General features: G+C 40.9%; 2 protein-coding genes across 5 annotated transcripts in view; one reads left to right on the forward strand and one right to left on the reverse strand.

The window, feature by feature from the left end:
- Positions 1-4,087, forward strand: part of LOC147029332 (P2X purinoceptor 5-like) — a 96,118-nt gene extending 92,031 nt beyond the window's left edge. The window contains exon 12 of the mRNA XM_085872312.1: positions 1,882-4,087. Coding sequence (XP_085728438.1) covers positions 1,882-1,989 — 108 coding nt within the window. The 3' untranslated portion in view covers positions 1,990-4,087. The remainder of the gene's footprint in view (positions 1-1,881) is intronic.
- Positions 4,088-5,534: 1,447 nt separating this feature from the next.
- Positions 5,535-24,612, reverse strand: part of LOC147029334 (uncharacterized) — a 32,112-nt gene continuing 13,034 nt past the window's right edge. For 2 of the 4 annotated variants that reach the window (XM_085872308.1, XM_085872309.1), the window contains 6 exons: positions 17,984-18,150; positions 15,609-15,700; positions 15,149-15,495; positions 14,268-14,412; positions 8,245-8,345; positions 5,535-8,109 (listed from right to left, as the gene is read on the reverse strand). In XM_085872308.1, the coding sequence (XP_085728434.1) occupies positions 7,988-8,109; positions 8,245-8,345; positions 14,268-14,412; positions 15,149-15,495; positions 15,609-15,700; positions 17,984-18,150 (974 nt within the window). In that variant the 3' untranslated portion in view covers positions 5,535-7,987. Of the gene's footprint in view, positions 8,110-8,244; positions 8,346-13,539; positions 13,746-14,267; positions 14,413-15,148; positions 15,496-15,608; positions 15,701-17,983; positions 18,151-19,122; positions 19,289-24,612 lie in introns of those variants that run through there. The other 2 variants (XM_085872310.1, XM_085872311.1) reach the window with 2 other exon arrangements.

A 24,612-nucleotide genomic window follows, 5' to 3' on the forward strand; every position in this document is an offset into this window, starting at 1 on the left:
CAGAATTACAGGCCATCGCACACGGATAACCCCGTGATCCGGTGGGTCGCTAATTGACCGTGAACGCCAATAACTCAACTACGTGACTTAGGGTCTTCCGTCTACTGGATAACGGTTTCCTAATGGTCACATGATCTAATTACCGAGGGACACACCCTTGGTACGCCTTGTTCAAACCGGATCAGATGCAGCCGAGCGCAACTGCCAAGAATGTACCGGCGAGAAAACAGATCGTTGGGGGATAACATCTCGGCTAAGCTCGGATATGGACCATGCTGGAGCAATGAAGGAAAAGACAAAAACGAGCTGGGAACATTTCTAAACAAAGCATTTATTTATAATCAAGTGAGGACAGTTATGTGGCACAGCAAGTGGGGTTTATTATGCACAGCAGAGATGGTAAGGAATTTGTGGGGTACGACAAAAGGGAAGCAATTTACAAAAGCAGACACAGAGCAGACTTATCCCGTTATATCTTCGATCTTGATTTAGGCTATGACAGGCGCCAACACACACACACACACACACACACACACACACACACACACACACACACACACACACACACACACACACACACACACACACACACACACACACACACACACACACACACACACACCCGATGAAGATGAGATAGTCAGAAGGAAGCAGAGCTGATGAGGGCTAATAGCCTCGCAATACCTGGCATGGTCGTCCGACCACGCAACCCAATTCGCTTTGGGGGATGCTCCGCTTGAGCGATTCCACCTTAAGAGTCGGCACATTATCTCCTGCTTAATCACTTTACCGGGACCCGTGGAAAGGGGTGCTCTGCACTGGTCCAGAAGAACGTGTCTTACACTGACTCCATGTGTAGAAGCAGCGACAGCAGACAAGGTGCAGTGAAGAGAAGGCAGAACAGAGAGGCGCAGGAGGGGGCGAGGCAAACAGGTGGATAGGTGGGTGAGGAGGCAGGCGGATAAGTGGGCGAGGCAGGCAGGCGGATAAGTGGGCGAGGCAGGCAGGCGGATAAGTGGGCGAGGCAGGCAGGCGGAGAAGGGCAGAGAGATAGGGTGGATGGTTTCCTAATTTTCCTTGTAAATCCTTGATGTGTTTTATAGTCAATGGAGTGCAAATCCTGCCACCAACCTCTAAGAAAAGGTCAACCAAATTGCAGGAGGACATCCGCAGACACAGTTTGGCACCAAATATGGATGGCCATTGGCTTATAAGGAGCTCCTCTGCCCTTTGACAGGTTTTGTTTTTAATCCTGATGGGTGTCCATATCCATACACCCTCACCAGGAAACCTGGTGGGGGAGGCGGTTTAGTCACCGACCACCAGACCATGAAACAGTTTAGTACAAGTTTACGTGGTAACTGAGGCAAGTCACAGATCTTATCTGGCCTGACCTGACAATAATTTTGGAAGGAAGGATATGTAATTTAAGTGTGGAGTAGAAAATAGTCAAAAAACAAAAGGGGTTCAACATGGAAAGAGGGACGATGGATGGGTTGTTTACACTGCAACAGTTGGTAAATAAAATGTTGGAGAGGCAAGGGAGAATGGCACCTTCAGAAGCTTTACGACACTAAACCCAAGAGAGATGGTGATAGTGACGCTGAGATGGATAGGAGTGCCAGCAGCAGAAGTTATGATGATGGAAGGCATGAATGAGTGAACAAAGGGAAGAGTTTTGGTTGGACCAGGAATGTCACAGAAGTTCTGCATTAACATTGGTTTGAGGTACGCAAGTACACTCAGCCCATTTATAGTCGATTAAAATCCGTTGCTTATGAAGTCTTAAAAACTGTTTAGTTAATGTTTGGGTTATAAAATCGTGAAGGTAAAGTGATTACTTGCATTATATCTTTTGGTTAACTTGTTTTTCTTTTTCAGAATGAGAAACAAAAAGGTCTTGCTCATGGATATGGAACGTCATTGTGCAAAGGCAATGCCCTGAGCAGCCAATTCTCCGATAGAGCCCCATTTGCTCTTTCCAAGTGACAGTGAGGAGACTGCCTGATATGCGGTTATGAGTAAAAGTTTTAAAATCCATTTAAGGACATATCTGGGTAAGGAAAAGGTTTGGGTGCAAGTTAAGTGAAAAATATGGTACTCATTGAAGTAAATGCACAATGATTCAATAAATAAATAAAAATCAGAACCAGGCTTTAAGCCAGACTTTGAGCCCAGGGCTGTGGACCTGGTCCCTCCCTCTCTACGAGGTCCTCTTTCCTCATGTTCTGTCGATATACTCATATATTATTTGGAATAACTCGAGTGTACATTGAAGTGCATTCACATGGAAAACAAACATTCCAGTAAATGTTGAGCGCAACCTCAAACTGAAGAAGAAAACAAGATGTATTAAAAGTGACCGTTTTTTAAAAAACATTTGTATTACGACGTTTACTCCTCTAATTTTTGTTACAGATTATACCGTATTGTTTATCATTCATTTGCAGCACTTTATGAATTATAAGATTGGAACGTCACATGATGTTAGGTCTTTCATCACCCTTCCCCGATTTTTAATATTCAATGGTTCGTTATTATTGTTCAGTTTTGCAGCAATGCACCATTATTAACGAAATAGGTGCAAGTAGGGAGAGGCATTGATGTGTGCGCCGTCCCTTGGATGGACATTAAACTGAGCGTTCCATCTGCCGGAATTACTTGGTGGTCGTTGAGTATCTCATCAGGTCCTCCAGTAAGAGAAGACGCACCATCACCGGTACCCTGACCAAATTCCTACTGTAACCAACAGAGAGCACTGCATCAGTGACACAGCGACGCCCCTCCCCCTCCCCCCCCTCCCTCAGGAAATCATGCAAACCGAAATGAAATTAACTAAATAGGTGAACACATTTAAACTACCTGGTTCATATTGTGTCTTTACTCCAAGAGGCAGGAATCAGGTACTCTTCTATCATAAACACAGGCATGAGAGTGCTTCGCTTTGAAAAACATAAAACTGGAAAATACTGTAAAAGAGATTTTTCACAGGAAGAACCTTTCATCATAATCACAGAAGCGAGAAACGCATGAACAGAACAAACCTGCACAAACAAGTTTTATATCTAAACGTAATGCACAATATGTGTCCATGAAAATATGCTCTCAATTTGGACTGGAATTTGAACTCCATGAAATGTACAGAATCGAAATGATTGTGAGAGTGAGGATCCCTCATTCACTGTACCAAGGCCTCATTCGATGGGAAATTTTGGTTCCACATAATTTAACTCTGGACCAAAGTACAGGAAAGTACCTTAAATATCGAAATGACAAAATAGTTTTGAGTGCACGTTGTAACAATTTATTTTTGTACCAAAAGTCATTTGTACAATATAAGGTAATCAATAGTTTTGCAGAGTTTACTTTCAAACTTTTTTGTTTAGCATGGAATGGTAAACATCGTATTAGGGATCATGTACATACATATTACATTTTGGCCTATTAGGGATCACATTTGAAGCCACAGTTTCTCTGATGGTGTGGGGAATCAGAAGGAAACATTTTTGGAACCAACTAATGTATCAATACAAACAGATCAGAAGTGATCCACAAATTTGTTTTGACATCAATGGAGCATATGTTTATCTCTCTCTGAAAAAACACTTCTCACTGCACTCATCCGTATGGAAGGAGAGCGTAGAAGTACACACACTCACCTCTGAGCAGTCCACCCTGGGTTTGAATCTGGGCCCAGCTATAAACAGTCGTCATGGTGTTTTAACAGCAGGGCGATGCGTTGGTGTGTGGCTCCATCCTTTGAATGAACGTTAAAGCTGGGCATCCCGTCTCCAGGCATTAGATGGTGGATGTCAAAGATGCCACGTCTTTCATGAAGACGAGGCAAGTTGTCACCGGTCCCCTGGCAAAATTCCAAATTCCTTCCTGAATTCATAGCACCAGCGCATCATCAGCACAGCCATGCCTTAGCCGTGATGCACCGAGTGGGCTGAAGTCTCTGTAGATTCCCAGTCCAATATGCATTTGTTAACATCAACGACTCCACCTATCCATCCAAAACTAGGTTTATTAGCATGTTTTTAACTTGGGAAGAACGTGGAAAATAGTTAAAACATCACCCTCACTCTTTATTCTATTACAGACCCAATTCTTCACTAACTCTACCTCATCCTGATGACAATTTTCATGATGTCCACCACCCAAGGTGGACATTGGTTATGTTTTCACCCCTGTCTGTTTGTCTGTCTATCTCTCTCTGTCTATCTGTGAGTAGGATATCTTAAAATAGGCCAGAGGCCAGTGGGACCTACCTTGCACCCCCCTGTGACAATTTTTCACTGATACCACAGTGTTCATATATATCCCAAGTATCAGAAAAAAGATGGTCCGAGAAAAATAACTCATTTGCTCTATGCTTTATTAAGCTGTTTCCATTTTTGCATGTAATTAAGCTATCCAAACATTATTCTACATCTCTGACAACAAAGGAAATATATTCACTCTATTCCTTGACCCTCCAAACATATGTGTAGATTCCTCATTTACAAATTTCCATGTACCAGAAGTTGAGATATTTACGAAAATGATAATTTCCATAATGGCGGATCCTCATTAGCATATCAATGCATTTAAAATTATTTCCACTACTTTTACTCAAACAGAAAATAGTTATGTTTCCCTTAAACACCAACGGGCATCATGTCACAGTTATGTATTATATGAGGCCCAGGTAATTAATTATATTGATTAATCTGATTTCGCATCATTTTTGAACGATTCATTGTGCTTTGTATTTTATGCTAATTAGCCTACTTTAAAAAATTCAAAAATGTTAATATATTTTTTGCCAACCTGGCTTGTATCTGGCAATACTTAAGTAATGTTATTTTGACAAAAAACTGACATGTGTGGTAATTACAAGGAAAGAAAATGGAAATTCTTGCATTTTTGTGGGAATTATTGTCTTTAAGTCAAATTTAATTAATATTTAAATGAGATAATTAGCATAAACAAAAATATTTTAATACGTAAATGTATAAGCTTTAATTTGACACCAATTTTGTGATTTTATGTTTATATTTGACAGAGATATTGACATTTTGCCGATCTTTGTGAGAGTCGTATATTTTTGATTGGTTGCCATGGAAACAGCTTAATAAAGCATAGTGCAAATGAGTTATTTTTCTGGGAACATCTTTTTTCTGATACTCGGAATATATATGAACACTGCGGTATCAGTGAAAAATTGTCGCGGGGGGGGGGGGGTGCAAGGTAGGTCCCACTGGCCCCCGGCCTACGATGTTGTGGATGAATTCTGACAATTTTTTGGAAAGGTTGGGTGTGTGACAAGGACAAATTGATTAGATTTTGGTGAAGATATGGATCCGACGACTAGAATTTTCTGAGGGATTCGTCACCATTGAGAGATAGGGCGAATATATATACATATATACATACATATACATATATACATACATATACATATAAATATATATACATACATATATACATATACATATATATAAAATATATAAATATATATATAGAAACAGATACAAATGCTTAAATATATAAAAAAAACAATATATTTTTTATTTTTTGAAGAAGAAGGCGCATAAAAACCAAAAGTGAAAAACTCAATCTACTCCGCTAATTTGAACAAAAAAGCAAGAGCAGATCCAGTCTCGGGCAATGTTTCACCACCTTCACAGACGGCTTCATCAGGCACAAAGGACCCCGGGCCTGGTCTGCAACAGACGTGCTGGTGCTCGAGGTCAAATGGAGGAGTACTTTGTATTTTGCAAAAGCAAAAACAACATCAAATCACATCATTGGTGGGGTGCTCTGTTCTTTTTTTTGTTTTTACTTACACATGATTGGGTGTTGTATGTATGTGGGTGAACATGTGTGCCCTTGTTGTTTTTGTGTTTCTGGGCCACAAACAGCTAGTTTTGTGTCCAGGTTTGGCATGATGAGGTGTTCGCCATGTGAGTGTTGGATTTCTCGTTTGGTTTTGTTCACATGTAGATGTGGTGTTTGAGATTGAGCGTTGTTTGTTGCTCACCTTATCCAGCTGTTTGAACCATCCATTTTTTGCCATTTGCCTGTGTTGTGTGGATGCATGACATGTAGGCAGTAGATGAACAGTGTTGTGTGGATATATGACATGTAGTGAGTAGATGAACTGTGTTGTGTGGATACATGACATGTCGGGAGTAGATTAACTGTGTTGTGTGGATCCATGACATGTAGGGAGTAGATGCGTTGTGTTGTGTTGATCCATAACATGTAGGGAGTAGATGAACTGTGTTGTGTGGATACATGACAGGTAATGAGTAGATGAACTGTGTTGAGTAAATACATGACATGTAGGGAGTATATGAACTGTGTTGTGTGGAGACATGACATGTAGGGAGTAGATGAACTGTGTTGTGTGGATACATTACATGTAGGGAGGAGATGAACTGTGATGTGTGGATACATGGCATGTGGGGAGTAGCTGAGCTGTGTTATGTGGATGCATGACACGTAGGGAGTAGATGAACTGTGTTGTGTGGATACATTACATGTTGGGAGTAGATGAACTGTGATGTGTGGATACATTACATGTAGGGAGTATATGAACTGTTTTGTGTGGATACATTACATGTAGGGAGGAGATGAACTGTGATGTGTGGATACATTACATGTAGGGCGTAGATGAACTGTGTTGTGTGGATACATGACATGTAGGGAGTAGATGAACTGTGATGTGTGGATGCATTACATGTTGGGAGTAGATGAACTGTGATGTGTGGATGCATGACATGTTGGGAGTAGATGAGCTGTGATGTGTGGATGCATTACATGTGGGGAGTAGATGAACTGTGATGTGTGGATGCATTACATGTTGGGAGTAGATGAACTGTGATGTGTGGATGCATTACATGTTGGGAGTAGATGAACTGTGATGTGTGGATGCATGACATGTTGGGAGTAGATGAGCTGTGATGTGTGGATGCATTACATGTTGGGAGTAGATGAACTGTGATGTGTGGATACACGACATGTAGGGAGGAGATGAACTGTGATGTGTGGATGCATGACATGTTGGGAGTAGATGAACTGTGATGTGTGGATGCATGACATGTTGGGAGTAGATGAACTGTGATGTGTGGATACATTACATGTCAGGAGGAGATGAACTGTGATGTGTGGATACATGACATGTGGGGAGTAGCTGAGCTGTGTTATGTGGATGCATGACACATAGGGAGTAGATGAACTGTGTTGTGTGGAGCAGTGTTGTCGTGTAGGCATTGTGGTTTTTCTGCGAGGTGGATCCTTTGTTGGAAGTTTTGGAGAGATGAGTGATGACCACAGCACATGCCCTTTGACAAATATTCTGATTAAAAAACAAACAAATGATCTCGTCCTCTCCTGACTATGAGACGCAACATCATGAGTAATACGTCAACACCCAAAACATGGTGCATATGAATAAATAATCACATTCACAATTTTCGTTTTTGCCATTTCAGTTCCTTATTCGTATCACCTTAGGAAAAAATATAAAAAATTTAAAAATTAAAAAAAAAATCAATACGTTGGGGCAAAAATATGTGTTTCAATTCAATGGTTGAGCAAATAAATATGAATGGTAATTTATCAATGCTAATACTGAGAGGGGGGACGCGGGGTGGGGAAGATGGATACACAAGGGGGCGGATTTCTGCCCTGAAGGCCCAGCAGAAAATACCCCAAAATCTGCGCCTGAATACCACAGATGTTTAAAAATGAGATTAAATCTCTGCAGAGGATGGAAGGTGCACAAACTGTTCCTTCTTTAAATGGGCTTGTGTGTTCATAACACGTCCTTGTTATTTTTATGTAAAAGCAAACTGATATTTCCAACAACATGAAACTGCGTGTAATTATACACAAGCTACTCCACGAGTGTTAGATACATGTTCAAAAACAGTCCAAACTCTATTTTGGCTGTTCGGTGACAAAAGCAATCTCTTTCCACACCGGGAGTTTTGGCTTTTCACCGCCTCTGCTTTTGCACAAAGAATGTCTGGCAGGACACGCCGTAGCGGAACCCAGGAACAGGTGTGCTTTCGCCACAGTGAGCGAAATGTGCAAAGAACATTTTCAAGGGGAAAACACCTGAGAACAAGGAAAGGAAGATTAATTGAAGTACGAGAGAAAAGTTCACACAAATACATGCATTTAGAATGCAAATGGTCCATATTTCCCTCTTCACCACGGAGGAAGAGAACGGAAATCAAACGCAGAACTCACCACAGCAAATAGGACACGTGGCTTGCGAGAGACATCCGCGTGCGTTCTGGGACACTTTCTCCACGAGTTTCAAACTGTCGTCCTGGTTAGGGCCAGATGCCCTGTGGCAAACAAACACCAGGAAGTTCCATTGCAGAGCATGCCAACAGAAAGAAGCAAGTGAATACTGTTAGCTGAAGTAACTTGTGAAAAAGAAAAATGACCACAATGGGACTATGATGCAAGCTGTATTGGTAAAGCATCAGAGTTATTTGATCAGTTTTCATCAGCTCATGACAAAAAAATAAAACTGAGTGCCAATGTGTGGTTCGAGTGTCTGGTCTAAGTCTGGTTGGTCGGGGGTTGAATTCCGACATTGACTGAGTCATAACAAAGACTAAAGATGCTGTGTGGTGCTTCCTCACTTGAGGACAGAGGATGGACAAAACTCCTGGGGAGAGAGATTTTCACCTAAAAGTGCCACACTGACTGCAGAGAGAAAAGGTTCCACGAGGTGGCGAAATTTCCCATAATCTCACGAGCCATGTTTGTCCAACGTCATCTTGCATTAGCCAATGCACCAGACAATATTTGACGACCAAACGGAGGGGGGAAATGCCAGAATGATTATCATTGAGCCAAACGTCTAAACTGTATGGAATCATGTGATGGACGTTCCACATTCCCAGCTAAACACCATTTTGGTGACCAACTTTAAAAAGGGCCATTGTTTCACCTCATTTGATATATCTCAGAAACTGTGTTCCATCCCAGAATTGGTTGGCCCTAGGCATGTGCATTCTAATCACTGTTGTTCAGTGTAAAAATCTGCATATGGCAATGTGCATTTTGCAGGGTTTTGTTCCATTTATTTTGAGAGGTTTTGGGAAATTGACCAACAATGTGTTTTTTTTGTGTTTTGTTTGTTTTTTTACATTTTCCGATTTTTAAAAAACATTTTCCGAAGAACTTTCCATTATGGTTCACAATAATTAAATGACGCATTTTCTTGCTTAATTTTGGCTTACATGTATTTCTTTGCATCAATGCCTGTCGTGTAAGGTCCTGAAAGTCCCTGTGGTGTCCATTTTGTATCCCCCGTGTATCCCGCCCCATCACTCTCCCTTCCTCAGATCTCATGATGTCTCTTTTCCCCACTGTTTTATCCTTCCCTCTCCCACCCCTCTTGTCTCCTGCCCCCCTTGGTGTGCATTCTGTGTGTTAGCCCTCATATGAGCCTCCACAATGTATACCAAAAAAAATAACATTAATAATAATAATTTATAGGTATGTGTTGCCCAGATTCAATTGATCCACTGTTACACAGTCTAATACACAACAATTGAATATATATATATATATATATATATATATATATATATATATATATATATATATATATATATATATATATATATATATATATATATATATATATATATATATATATATATATATATATATATATATATATACCGGGCGTAGTGGCGTGCGCCTGTAATCCGGCGACTCGGAGGCTTGGGTTGGAGGATCGCTTGAGGACGGAGGCTCTGCACTGGGCAGGGTGTAGAGCAGCCCGGAATCATGGCGAAACCCAAATCCTGATCCCTGTGTCGTAAGAGGCGACCAGGGTTGCGTCAGGAAGGGCATCCGGCGTAAAACCTGTGCCAAATCAGTATGCGGATCATAACGGATGATCCGCTGTGGCGACCCCTAACGGGAGCAGCCGAAAGATGAACAACAACATACATATATATATATATATATATATATATATATATATATATATATATATATATATATATATATATATATATATATATATTTGAGAAAGTGTTTATATATCTGAATGCATGTATGTATGTATGTATGTAAGTTTGTCCACTCTATAACCATGGTGCCACCCACAATTGTAACCTGAATAAATTAAAAAATCATACGTCCACGATTTTGGAAACCTAAACCGAAGATCATAACTTGGCCCAAGACATCTTCGGAAGTGTCAGAGTCACAATTGCCATGCCCTCTAAGTTTTCCCTTCAGTGTAAAACAACCTAAGTGACTGTTGAAAGAATAATCCAATCTCGAAACGTTGGAGCCAAGAGGAATCATGGGCGTTGTGAAGGCAACAGTACTGTCGGCCTCAGGCTTCAGGTCTCTGGTATCAGATGATGGGCCAGTGCAATTGTAATTATCCGAGATATACAGTGCATATGGAAAGTCTACACCCCCTTTCAAAATTTACACCTTTTGATACCTTACAGCTTGGAATTAAATTGCATTAAATCAGACTTTTTACACCTTTATTTACACATTGCAACCCACAACTTCCAAGTGAAAAAACAAATTCTACAAATTTCAGAAAATTAAAAATACAAAACTAGAATATCGTGGTTGGATAAGTGTCCACCCCCCTGAGTTAATACCTGGTGGAAGCACATTTGACAGCAATTACAGGTGTGAGTCTGTTGTGATAGGTCTCCACCCACTTTGCACACCTTGATTGGGAATATTTTCCCATTCTTCTGTATAAAACTGTTCAAGCTCAGTGAAGTTGCATGGGAATGTTGATGGACAGCAATCTTCAAATCATGCCACAGATTTTAATTGGATTTAGGTCAGGGCTCTGACTGGGCCACTCAAGGACATTTATCTCTTTCTTTCTTAGTCACTCCCATGCAGCTTTGGCTGTGTGCTTTGGGTTGTTGTCATGTTGAAAGGTGAACTTCCATCCAAATTTCAGCTTTCTTGCAGAGAGCAACAGGTTTGCTTTGAGGATTTTTGTGTATTGTGCTCCATCCATTTTCCCTTCTATCCTGACAAGCGTCCCAGTGCCTGCTGAGAAACTTCCCCATAACATGATGCTGCCACCAGCATGCTTCACAGTAGGGATGGTGTTCTTTGGGTGATGTGCTGTGTTGGGTTTGCACCAAACGTAACATTTTGCATTTCAGCCAAAAAGCTCCATCTTGGTTTCGTCAGACCAAAAAACTTTTTTTCCACATGGCTTCAAAATCTCCAGAGTGGTTTTTTGCATACCTCAAACGAGACTCAAGGTGGGCTTTTTTGAGTAATGGCTTCCTTCTTGCCACCCTACCGTACAGGCTAGACTTGTGCAGTGCTTGGGATATTGTTGTCACATGCACACAGTGGCCAGTCTTTGCCATAAAAGCATGTAGCTCTTTCAAAGTCGCCATTGGCCTTTTAGTGGCCTCTCTGATCAGTCTCCTCCTTGCATGGACATCCAGTTTGGAGGGACAGCCTGATCTAGGCAGGGTCTTGGTGGTACCATGTTGTGTACATGTTATGAACATGCTCCTTCCACCTCATAATGATTGTCTCGACTGTGCTTCAAGGGCTATTCAAGGCCTTTGAAATATTTTTCAAGGCACGACCCAGCAGAGGAAACCTCGAGGAACAGCTGATTTTATTCTGAAATAATCAGAATCATGACAATTTAACACAGATGAAGACCAATTAACTTGGTGTGTGATTTTGAAGGTGATTGGTTACACCTGAGCTCATTTACAATTGCTATTATAAGGGGGGTGGACACCTAGCCAACCAAGACTTTCGAGTTTTGTATTTTTCATTAATTTTCTAAAATTTCCAGAATTTGTTTTAACTTGGAAGTTGTGGGTTACGATGTGTAAAAAGTCTGATTTAATGCAATTGAATTCCAGGCTATAAAGCAAAAGGTGAATATTTTGAAAGGAGGTGTAGACTTTCTGTAGGCACTGTATATGAAGAAAAGCAGTCGGCATGTGTTTCCTTCATGTACATAACCTGAGTTATTACCCCACGCACATGAAGCGAAAAGCGGGATTAAGCAATTGGTTCAATGTCCTTCTGTCCATCTGTCTTATCAGCTTATGATCGAGGAACAACTCATTTCAATTGAATGTTGTATTTGAACACGAATCAGAAAACAAACTTTCCATTTAACAATACTTTGTCTGAATTTGTCCTGATTGTACAGGCGTAGAGAGGAGTGAGATAGATAGTGAGATAGAGATAGAGTCCTTGCTGTCTGCTTGCTTGGCAGTCAATTCCAATTCCATTGAAAATCATTCCAAAAAGGAAACTTAATGTTTTTAAGGATGTCATAAAGGCCACATACAACAGGCATGAATAACCAATATAGATATGCACACAAGATCTAAAGGATCTTGAAACTGATTTGTTCAATTGTTCTCCAGCAGATCAATGAGGCAACATAGCCTCATCTTTCTGATTGCAAGGCTACTCAAGATCTACATGAGTGAGAGCAAGTGGATGCCTCTCATGCCGCAAGATATTCAGATGAGTAATGAACAAGTCAATAATTTTCTTGCACAAATCATTCTTCAATGCACAGTCGTGTGTTTCAAGCCATATGTTCCGGTGTTGCTCACATACTGTGCAAATAATGTCATTCAGCTTTGGATGATCTTCGTAGTGGTTTGTCTCAAGTCATTCCACACAGCCAGTCCATGCTAATATCAATGCTTCATACGTCAGTTTGTGGAGATGGACTGCTCAACTCCACTGCTTTCCTTTGAGAACCTTGTTGTTTCAGCAAGGACTCCAAACTTGACATCGAGGTTATCTTATTCTTATGTATGGCAGCTTGGCTTGGCTAGCGGGTAGCTATAAATTTTGGTGGAGCGTGGCTGTGCCGCTGATGCTGTGCCCCTATACCAGTACACGGGTACTCATTTTGACGACCTCAGAAGGATGACAGGCTGAGTCAACCCCACCTGGTGTTAATTCAGGGGTCAACGGGGCTCAAACTCATGAGGACCCGAAGATCCCAAGCCAGCCACCCTAACCGCTAAGCCAGCCACCCTAACCGCTAAGCCAGCACCAGGCTTAGCTAGGTCATGAAGCCCAACATCAAACATCTTGCTGGTTCTTTGAAATTTGCACATCATAAGTACAATATTTTCAAACTTGGCTGGGTTTTTCCATGCTATTTTTATTGCCTTTGCAAACAAAGCCTGATTCGAGACAACCGCGATATGTGCCTCTAGACAGTGCATAATTGCAGTCCAAACGAAGCCAAGCAACATACATATATGCCTTGATACAAAGTTTCAGATGGAAGTCAAAATGAAGCAAGGGCAGGACTCATGATTCGGTCGAGGCCAAGCGAAGCAAGGCCAAGTCTGTTTATTCCTGATACGTGAAATACCCTGCAACCCCTGCCTTGAAAAATACAGACCTTTTGGAATGCCTGCCGCATTTTCCGTCCACATCATGTCACTTCATATATATATATATATATATATATATATATATATATATATATATATATATATATATATATATATATATATATATATATATATTCATGGGTAGGTGCTCCTATGTTGAAAATTTCATGTCAATCGCTGAAGCATTTGCAGAGAAAACAAATTTAAAAACAAACGGGAGCCATCAAGGGGGTCATATTATTATATTTATGCCTATTTTACTCCAAGGGGTCCCAGGATTACACACCCAAAAAATGGTTGCAATCGGTTCAGCCGTTTTTGCGGTACCTGGGAACAGACAGGCAGACAAATGGTGAATTATAGTAAGATGAACCATAAAGGAAAGATATTGGGAAAATGTTGAAAAAAAATTTGTTTTGACTTTTGGTCTATTCCAAGAATTATTTCAAAACCAATAGGGCAAAACCCTCCAAAATACAAAATGCCATATTCAGAACGTAATACTGAACAAGATATGCAGAAGGCAAACAAGTTCTGGGGTAGAGCCCAGTTTCGGAGATGTATCAAGTCAGGGGAAAATGCCCATTTTTAAAGATGGCAAACCAAAAAGGTATTTATCTGAAAATGTAAAAGTGTCCATCACATGATTCATTACAGTTAAGACATCAGGCTAACTGAAAATCATAGTGGAATTTTGCCACACCATTTGTTACTAGTTAACTCCAAAATGTCATTGTCTGGCTCATGGGTTATATTGTCTGCAGTTTCTGCTGCATGTGAACAAGTGATTTGTGTGTGACTGCTCTTCCATGAGCCTTTAAAAAAATGCAAGTCTAACATTTGAAATACCTCTGTTTTATGTTGCTTTTCCACAATGCGTCTCCAGATTTGTTGAAACCACAATGCAGTGTTCCTGTGGTGTTGGTTTTAGGCCCTTTGGCTCTTGATGAAGTCATCCTGCTCAGTTTTGGGCCAAAGCACTTTTTGTCTCTTTCTGTATCATTCAACAAAGAAAACCATAATTTAAACACATCAAGAAGGAGACAAAGAATAATTTGAGTAAAAGGTTTCAGCAAAGCAACCCAAACTCTATCTCAAGACACTTCCACATGTAAACAAGGCAAAATCAGAAATAAACAAGTGAGTAACAAGAGACTGACTGGACACGAGCATTCAAAAATAAGGATAAAATAGCATTTCAGGCAGAATGGGCCAAAACAGAATGGTGCATTCAATGAAATGGATAATTATTTCCTTTGTGGCAACATGCCATAACCCCGTTCCCCCGGAAGATGCAATGCCCAGTTTAACATCCCTCCGAGGCCCAGCTTAACATTCCTCTGAGGGATGGCACACACATCGATGGATTAACCTGCCTATGAAACACCGGGATAACAGTTTATAACTGGACCAACATTAAAACCCAGGTTAGACAACTTAGATATGAGTGTGCGTACCTCTAATCCATCCTGCCAGCCCACCAATAGCTGTGAACCAGTAACTCTTCACTAAACAAACTAGGTTTGGTGTGATATCCCAGGCTTGTAACAAGCAAACAAAATTTAAGCAATAAACTCTCCAAGAAGAGAGGCTTGAAAACTAGTGATAACATAACACACATGAACATAAAGGCACTTAGCAAAAAGAGAAAGACAATGTGTGTTTTGCTTGATTATACAAGGCAGCAGAGCTTTGCTCATTTTAATTGGATCTTAACAAAATGAACAAACCAGAGGCCAAAGTGCTCCTTTGCAAAGTCCATAACTTAGTCAATCTTCCGATTTGTTCATGTGACTTGAGAAAAGAGCTCGAGGAATAGATATTAGAGTAAGTAGCAATGGATGGTTTTCTGGCCTCCTGAGTTTTTTGAGCAGTTTTGTCAATCTCATTGGTCCTTGAGGTGGTTTCCAAAATTTCTCGAGTCCTTGGGGGGGTTTCCTCAATCTCTTGACGTCTTAAGGTGGTTTCCTCGATCTCCTGAGCCTTTTGGGTAGCTTCCTCAATCTTCCCAGGCTCTTTAGCAGTTCTCTTTGCAAGTTTGGCAAGTCTTACTTTACGTTTCTCCACCGGCATCGGCCTGCAGAAACAAAGCATTTCATGGCAAGGCAAGTACATGGAAACATAGATCAGTCATGGTGTATTTTGTGCGCATTTTTTGTTGACAGTTAGTTACAGCAGCATCCGATTCACCTCTCAAAGCTGTGTCGCATTGTGCACCCAGGCAGGCTGAGTTGTAACTCTTCCTTTTCGACTTGGGTTTTAGCTTCAAACAAGATTTGTGGCTGAGATGATTGGTGTGGGTAAAAAAAAAAACAACAAATGTTGGAGGTCAACAAAGGCAGTGTGTGTATTTTCAATAACTCAAGAAAGACATCATGTGCAGGTCTTTGGTGGACAACTATGACTGTTTACTCACAAAATTTTCATTGATTTATTACGCAAGCAGTATGGAAGTTGGAGCTAAAAATGAGGTAGGGGAGAGAAGGGAGAATGATTGGAGAGAGAAAGTAGGGCGTGAGAGTATGGGAAGAAGGAGAATAGATGGAAATTAGCGAGGACAAGAATAAGTTATCAGGGCACTCGGTAGGGCACATACCTCCGCCACACAATGCCTGATGCACGAGAACATATCTGGCCCAATACATTTTTGAGATATCGTGCTATATATCGTTTTTGGCTCAATCTCTCAATGGTGAAGAATCGCTTTAAAAAATTCTAGTCGTCGGATCCGGATCCGGATCTTCACCAAAATCTAATCAGTTCATCCTTGTCATACACGCAATGTGTCCACAAAATTTCATCCGAATCCGTCAACAACTTTTTGAGATATCCTGTACACAAAGAAACAAACAGACAAAGGGGTGAAAACAACCTCCTTTACCTTCGGTGGTGGAGGTAAAGAGGGAGGGAGGCAAAGAGCAAATGGGTGAGGATTTGGGGTGGGGTGGGGTGCAGTTGTGGGCAGAGAAATCCCACTGTATTTATCTACACAATATGTGTAGATGGGTGAATCCTCAGGTTTTTCGACTGTGAGGAAATGTTGAAAGGTAAATGCCTCTTCTTTTTCTCTGAAACGGGTAAAGACATTCAAATAAAACAAAGACAGACACTAACATCAATCTAAATTCTACCACGGTGCATATCTATTTATCAACATAATCACCACTGCGGTAAGCCTGGTGTTTGCTTCATGGTTAGGATGGCTGGCTTGGGATCTTAGGGTCCCGAGTTCGAACCCCGTTGGCCGCTGAATTAACACCAGGTGGGATTGACTCAGCCTCTCATCCTTCCGACGTCAGCAAAATGAGTAGAGTGTATTGGTATAGGGGCACAGCATCAGCGGGAAGAAGTAAAAAAGAAAGAAAAGAAAAAGAAAAAGAAAAAGAAAAAGAAAAAGAAAGAAAAGAAAGAAAAGAAAGAAAAGAAAGAAAAGAAAAAGAAAAAGAAAGAAAAGAAAGAAAAGAAAAAGAAAAAGAAAGAAAAGAAAGAAAAGAAAAGAAAGAAAAGAAAGAAAAGAAAGAAAAGAAAAGAAAGAAAAGAAAGAAAAGAAAGAAAAGAAAGAAAAGAAAAAAAAGAAAGAAAAGAAAGAAAAGAAAGAAACGAAAAGAAAGAAAAGAAAGAAAAGAAAGAAAAGAAAGAAAAGAAAGAAAAGAAAGAAAAGAAAGAAAAGAAAGAAAAGAAAGAAAAGAAAGAGGAAAAGAAAGAAGAGAAAAAAGAAGAAAAGAAAGAAGAGAAAGAAAAAAGAAAGAAAAGAAGAAAGAAAAGAAAGAAAAGAAAGAAAAAAAAGAAAAAAAAGAAAAAAAGAAGAAAAAGAAAAGAAAGAAAAGAAAGAAAAGAAAGAAAAGAAAGAAAAGAAAGAAAAAAAAAGAAAAAAGAAGAAAAAAGAAGAAAAAAAAAGGAAAAAAAAAGGAAAAAAAAGGAAAAAAAGGAAAAAAAGGAAAAAAAAGAAGAAGAAGAAGAAGAAGAAGAAGAAGAAGAAGAAGAAGAAGAAGACCACTGTGGTCCACACATTTCTGCTAACGTTCAAGTCGGTTTGTGATTGTCACAATAGAACTGTCCATCTTGCTCACTTAACCAGCACTTCACAGCAACCTTGACATCATCATTGGAAGAAAATTGTTCTCCACAAAAGTGTTCCTCAAGTTTGGGGAAGAGATGAAAATCTTATGGAGTCAAGTCGGAGCTGGTGATCCTTTGCGGAGGTACTCCATTGATCGTCTCATACTATCAGGATCGTAATTGGTGCACCCAACTCTCATCTCCAATCAGTCATCACAGCTCTCATATTCAGTGGTTCATGCTTCACAGCACTGACAACATGATAATGCCCTCTACCATCCTTATTAGTGCAGCACTGAGATGTCCAATGTCAGAATCACAAAACATTGCACCCAGTTGCAGGAAGAACTCATGTGCGGACTGTACTTTGTTTCATGCAAATATCTTTCCCTATTTTGGAGAAAATAATAGGAGGCATTACTTTTCAACACATCCTCGTAAAGGCCACAAAATAAAATTTTTATTTCAGAATAAAAACATTTAAAGGTTTAACTATTCCCTCTGACCATGGGTGAGGATTTGGCTCCGGCTTTGGTCGTTCTCTCTTGTTTTTGCCCTGGTGTGAAAAGGTAGAGGAATGACGCCCCAAACTGGAAGCCTTTGTGGAATGGCTGTGACAACACAAGCATCAATCTGTCCCACCGGTCTGTACGTGCTGTCTGGATAAAGCAGTCTGCAAGAGAACAATCAGGAACGCAACATGTTCAAGTGTAACACAACAAATTTGAAAGTTGAGAGACATTTATGTGATCATAATCGCATTTTTACATCCCTATGTGGGGTGGGGTGGGGTGGGGTGGAGGAGGGGCTGCACAACTTGGCAGCAAACACAACTTCAGTGAATTATCAATAAATTTATGTCCAGGCAGCCATGTCTCAAGATTGCTTATTGTTTAACTGCTACCATAGGACGTGCGTCTTGACCATTCATGGACAAGATATGGCTGTCTCCACATAAAGCTAAAATACAAGGAAATTCAGCAAATGTGCAAAAGGAGATACTCGGGAGGTAAAAAAGATAAAAATGAAATTTTCGTAATAATCAGATATAGCGAGTCTCAGTTTTTTTTAATTTGTTGTTTGTTTCACTTGAGATCACATGATCAATGTTGTTTCATTGCTTTTGTTAAACATATGACATCAACAGCAGTGGCTGCCACTAAAGACATTGCAACACAGGTGGGTGTGGGTTGGGAAGATAAGAAAACGGAAAACCACAGCTCCCGTAAATCGAAACAAACTCTCGCCTGAGGTTTCCTTCAACAAAGTTGGCAGATTTTAACTGGCTGTTAATATCCAGATCTTAAATACCTCTCAAACTACATAAACCTGAAAAATATGAAAATAAATCAATTTATACAACATAATAGAAAATGAATGCATAATTCGAGTTTGGGACGTGCAGTATCAATGTTATCGAAAACATAAAACCGAAAATCTGAAGCCTCAGTCAGTATATCTATTGATTATGTAGGCTACTGTTTGAACATGAGCAACTTCAGGAAGAAGCAGGTTACGTACTTTTTTCAGCAAATAATACACAAACTCCACCCACCAGGAGGTAAACTGCGAGCTTACTACAATTACAAAAATAAATGGGGCAGTATGGCATGCCCTTTTCAAACTTGAAATAAACTCTCCACACCTGAATGTGCACACAAATGGGACATGCTTGCAGTCTGCAAGTAGATATTGGGAAGCATCCTCCTTGCACACAAAATGAACATTCCAAGCTCCAGCCCTCTCAAGGCTGAGGAAGTGACATCATAGACAGCATCACGCTGCCCTTGCCCTCCCATCATGCTGCCTTCCCTTTCCGCACCCCTCTTCACTCCCCCCAGCTCTCCTCGCTCCCCCCGCTTTCCTCACTCCCCCACCCTGCCTCAATCTCCCTCCCTCCCTTCTCACCCCCCCTTCTTCCTCTCCTCTATCCCTCCCCTCCTTCTTACCCCCCGCCCCTTTAAATATTCCCGTCAGAGAAGCAATGCGGTGCATTTGCTAGTATCTAATTACATGAAGAAGAAAGTTTGTTTGTGTGTTTGTTTGTTCATTCAATTATGAGTTTGGCCCTTGCAGGAACCAATGCAACCAAACTTTGCAAGGCCTCGCCTTTCACACAGAAGAAGGTCAAGGGCTATGTTGGGATTTTAAAAAAATTAAAAATGGAAACATATATTAAAATCATATCATTGCCTTCAAGGCTTCATCAGGTCTTTTATTTTTTTTGTATGATATTACGAGTCTCGTATAACACACATAACATATAACAAAGGGAGCAAGAGACAAGAGAAGAGCGAATCACAACAGTAGGGAACAGAGACATCAGGAGATCTGTGAAAAAAAAAAAAGAGAGAGAAAGAGAGAAAGAGAGAAAGAGAGAAAGAGAGAAAGAGAGAAAGAGAGAAAGAGAGAAAGAGAGAAAGAGAGAAAGAGAGAAAGAGAGAAAGAGAGAAAGAGAGAAAGAGAGAAAGAGAGAAAGAGAGAAAGAGAGAAAGAGAGAAAGAGAGAAAGAGAGAAAGAAAGAAAGAGAGAAATATATATATATATATATATATATATATATATATATATATATATATATATATATATATATATATATATATATATATATATATATATATATATATACACACAGGATAAACAAGATGGACATTACAGATACTTTCAGGAAGGAAAACAGAGAATTTTAAGGAGGTGGGTTTGGGGTGGATTGACGGGGGAGAAAAGATTATGTTTTTGGATGGGGGAAGATACGAGATGGTGGTGAACAGCTGTTTAAATGACCTGGAGGAAAGAGTAGAAGTGAAAGGAGTGTGGGAGTTTGTTCCAGAGGCAGGACAAAAAAGCAGAGTGAAAGAGTGATGGTGATAATTAATTCCATATTTTTGGTAGTTTCACCAGAAGAGGGTTGCTGGCAGACCTTGAGCACGCTACAGAAATATTAGGGGGACAGAGCACATGCAGCACATAAGGTGCAAGGCCAGAGAGCCATCTGTATAAAACAGAAAGACCACCGACCTGCCTGTGGTGATAGGGTGAAAGACCCAAAGTTTCAGCTTCATCGTTGGAGATACCAAAGATCCAAAAGCCTTTGTTTCCACAACATGAAGCCGAGCTTGGTGTGAGGCAGGAGCACCAGCACAGTGGTTAGAGATGCAGTCCATGAACCTGCGGATGAAAGTTTTGTTTGTGGTTAAGAGCTCAGGTGTGCCAAGGAAGGACTTTTCAGAACCGAAGATGCCCAGTCTGCAACTGGCTTTGGAGGCCAGCTTGGAAATGGGGCTTTCCAAGGAAAGATCATGGCAGACAATGAGACCCAAAAGCTTGAGTGACAGAACTTCTTGAAGAGGATTGCTGAGAAAGTAGATGAGGCATGGGGGGGGGGGGACTAGACGGCCCTTTCGGAGGGACAGTGAGAGTGGGAGTTTTGTCATGATGGAAAGACATGTTCCAAGTGTTTGACCAGTTTGTGATTTCATCCAGGTCTGCAGAGAGTGAAGAGACTGCTGCCTGCCATCTGAGGGATGAGAGATCATACGGCAGAGGGTGGAGTCATCAGCAAAAAGATAACTATGATTTTCCAGAGTCAGAGAGATCATTGATGAAAACCAGCAAAAGAACAGAGCCCAGAACACTGCTTTGAGGAACCCCAGCCTGGACAGGAAGACAATATGAGAGAAGTCCATTAAGAGCCAAGTGTTGACAACGACAAGAGAGGAAGTCCATGAGCCATGAGTGCAGATTGCCTTGGATACCGTAAGAAGAGTTTTATGAGCAGTGTGGGGTGCCAGACTTATTGAAAGCTCGCGATATGTCTCGGAAGATGGCACTGATCTCATGTTTGTCATCGAGGACCTCTTTCCATTGTTGGGAAAGCAGAAGCAGCATGCCCAGTGTAAAGTGATCTGGTCTGAATCCAAATTGATGACCTGAGATGAAGCCATCGGAGAATAGGAAGGATTTGATGTCAGAAGCGATGATACGATGGATTCCATGACTTTGCTGATGATGGGGAGCAGGCTGATTGGTCTGCAATTGCAGGGATGTGTTTTTGCACTTTTATTATGTACAGCAGGGCAGTGATGTTTGCTGATTTCCAAGCAGATGGCAGATGACCTGGAGAAAATGAGAGGGTGAATAGAATAGACAGCGTGTGCAAGAGCAGCAGAGCAGGTTTTTACTACAAGTGGCCTGATACAGTCTGGTCCGGTTGCAGAATCGGAGTCGAGGTTTGACAGCAAAATCTCCACCTTGTGAGGAGAAAAGGACACAGAGTCCAGGAACAGCTGGGTATGACAGGGTAAGGTGGGGGCAGAAAATGATGGGTTTGGGACACAAGATTTCGAAGAAAACTGAGTTTAGGCATTCAGCCTTTTCATTGGCAGTCAGATGTGCAGCCATTTGACGTAAGGGAGAGGATGGAGGGGGGACATACACCAGAAACGGATTGAACTCGACACCACCAGGATTTGGAGGAGAGAGGCAAGTTTGAAAGTTCAGTCTTGAGATTAGAAAGTTGTTGTTTACTGGCTCTCCTGAGGGTAGACACACACTTGTTCCGATCTTTGTGGAAGAAACTGAGATTGCCTTCCATGAGGCGAAAGCAAGTTGTTTCAGGACAACTGCTTCACTACAGGCTTCGTTGTACCATGGGCGGAAGGAAGGGTGTGACAACTAAAGACGAGATGGGAAAATCTATGAATGAGAGAGAAAATTTATTTGAAGAAACTCTCAGGATGAGTTGATGTCAGAAACAGTGGAAATGTGAGACAAGTCTAAAAGTTTGATCACTGCTTAGAGTCTGCCCTAGTGAAATGAGAAGCCAGTCGGCCTGAGTAAAATGCCAGACTCGTCAACGCTGAGGTAGCTCTCTAAGAACGGCCAGCGAGATGTCCACTTTAACAAGCATATGGTCAGATGAACCAATTGGAGGAGGAGAAGAACAGCAGACGTTTTCAGGGAAATTGGTTAAAATCAAATCCAGAAGAGATGATGTACGATTGACTGAGGTCTGGGTCACGACGTTGACAGATTGTGTCAGTCCCATTGAGTCGCAGAATTCCTTTGCTGAAATACCATGGCAGGTGACAGAGGTACCCACACCCAGCAAACTGGCATGATGACAAATTAAATCACCACAAATGAGGAAGAGAGATTCGAGATGAGTGGAATGAAGTTGGTCCATGTGGTCGGCAAGCAAGATGTAAACAGTCATCACAGTGAAGCTGGTCTCAGCAGTGATAAAGCCAGCATATCATTAACATGGCTCAACAGAACATATGAAGAAATTGAAAACTACTAATCTCCTGATTCATCATCCCTGAAAATCTTGTATATTCAGATATTAAACCCTTTCCAGGTGACAAAAATCCTAGATTACACCCTTTGGAGGCATCCATGAAGTATATACCAGTGCTCTTCAAAGTAATAAACTTGAACCTGCCCCTCACCCCTAACTAATGCACTTTAAATGAAATCTGCATAATCCAGCAACAGAGAAATTGTTTTTCACCTACCCCCCCCCAACAGATATACCCCTCCCTCCTATCTCCCCCTTTCTCCCCTTCCAAACTTCCCCCCTCCCCTTTTCCTCCTCCCTCCTGCCCTCCTCTCTCCCCTCCCTCCTTTTCCCCTCCCTCCTCCTTTTCCCCTCCCTCCTCCTTTTCCCCTCACCTCTCAGCTTCCCCTGCTCCCCCACTTCCCCCAACCTTCCTCCCCTGTATTCCTGTCAACGAAGTGACAGGTGGAATTATCTGGCATAAACAAGCCCCTTCCCAACACAGTTCAGTACCGTCTATTGAAGGCACACACGAAACTGCGATAATGATAATTCAGTTTTCAAGAAATTCAGTTTTGCATTTTAAAATATTCATTTACACTTCAGTTTCAATTTTAGACCGATGTTCACAATAAGCTGCTTCTTCTTCTTCTTCTTCACAACTTACCTTTAAGTTGTTGTTTTTTTTTTTTTGGGGGGGGGGGGTAGCCGTTTTTCACCAGACATAAGTATGTCAAATGCAGACCTCATGGGTCTGACATCTTGTGTGTCTTGGTGATCACATCGGCACTTTAAACAAAAAAAAAAACTAACCAAATGTGTGCATGGCAGCCATGACTTCTGTCAAAGTCAGGAATGTCTATCCAGCGTTCATTTTCCAACTTTCAACAAGACACCATCGATGTGTCCCAGGTGGGTTGTGCAATGTTTTTAAAATGTCGATGAAACTTTCTGACCCCTTAACTGAAATAAAGAGCTGCTGATTTCTCTGTTGAGACCACAGAGTAATGCCATGCACAGCAGACACCCAGAAGTCGACACCCATAGTCACCACGACACAGCAGACACCCATAGCCACCCAGAAGTCGACCTTGCAAAAATAATAATAATAAGAATAATAATAATTAAAACTGGTAAACCAGTCATCCCGGACTTCAATGCGTACATCCGACGTCAAAGGACTTTAATTTGCACCGAGTCTGCAATGGGGTCTCGCTACGGTGTTCCTAATGTTATATCAATGAAGGATTGTAAAGCCGATAGCAATACATGATAAAGAAAGAAATTTGAAATTGGACAAATGGAAGCTGATCAAATTTTCAAGTCCCGAAAAAAGTTCAATAACTACACATTTGCTTCTTAATGTAAATGGCGAACTTGTAGGATGTTAAAATATCTTCCGCAATGTGCGGTCACTATAGCTCTATCTTCTTTAGGTTTCATTTTACATGTCAAAAATGGGTGATTTTAAACTTTGGGGGGCTCTGGGGCCTCACTTGGGTCAAATACAGACATAGTATAAACATATTGGGAGTCCCCTGTTTATGAACTATCTAAATGTGTCATTAAATTTTTTCAACTCTAATTTGCATATTTTGCATATTTAATGAGGAGAATCGGCATGATTTTAATCATATAAATTATGTAACGATTTCGACCAAATTAACAACTTAACATTTCCATGGAACGTTGTAAATGTGTGCAAAAGTTTCAGGCTGTCGTGTTATCCGTTCTGGATAAGATGATGTTTTTAGGTTTTGGAGAAAATCCAATATGGCCACCATACCACGTGACCTACGTCATCAAATGTTTCATAGTACGACTTATTTTTCATAGTATACTTATAAACTAGTTTCA

This window comes from Eptatretus burgeri, chromosome 3, assembly GCF_056783735.1.
Source record: "Eptatretus burgeri isolate ZD-2024b chromosome 3, Ebu_testis_v1, whole genome shotgun sequence".
NCBI classification, from domain to species: Eukaryota; Metazoa; Chordata; class Myxini; order Myxiniformes; family Myxinidae; genus Eptatretus; species Eptatretus burgeri.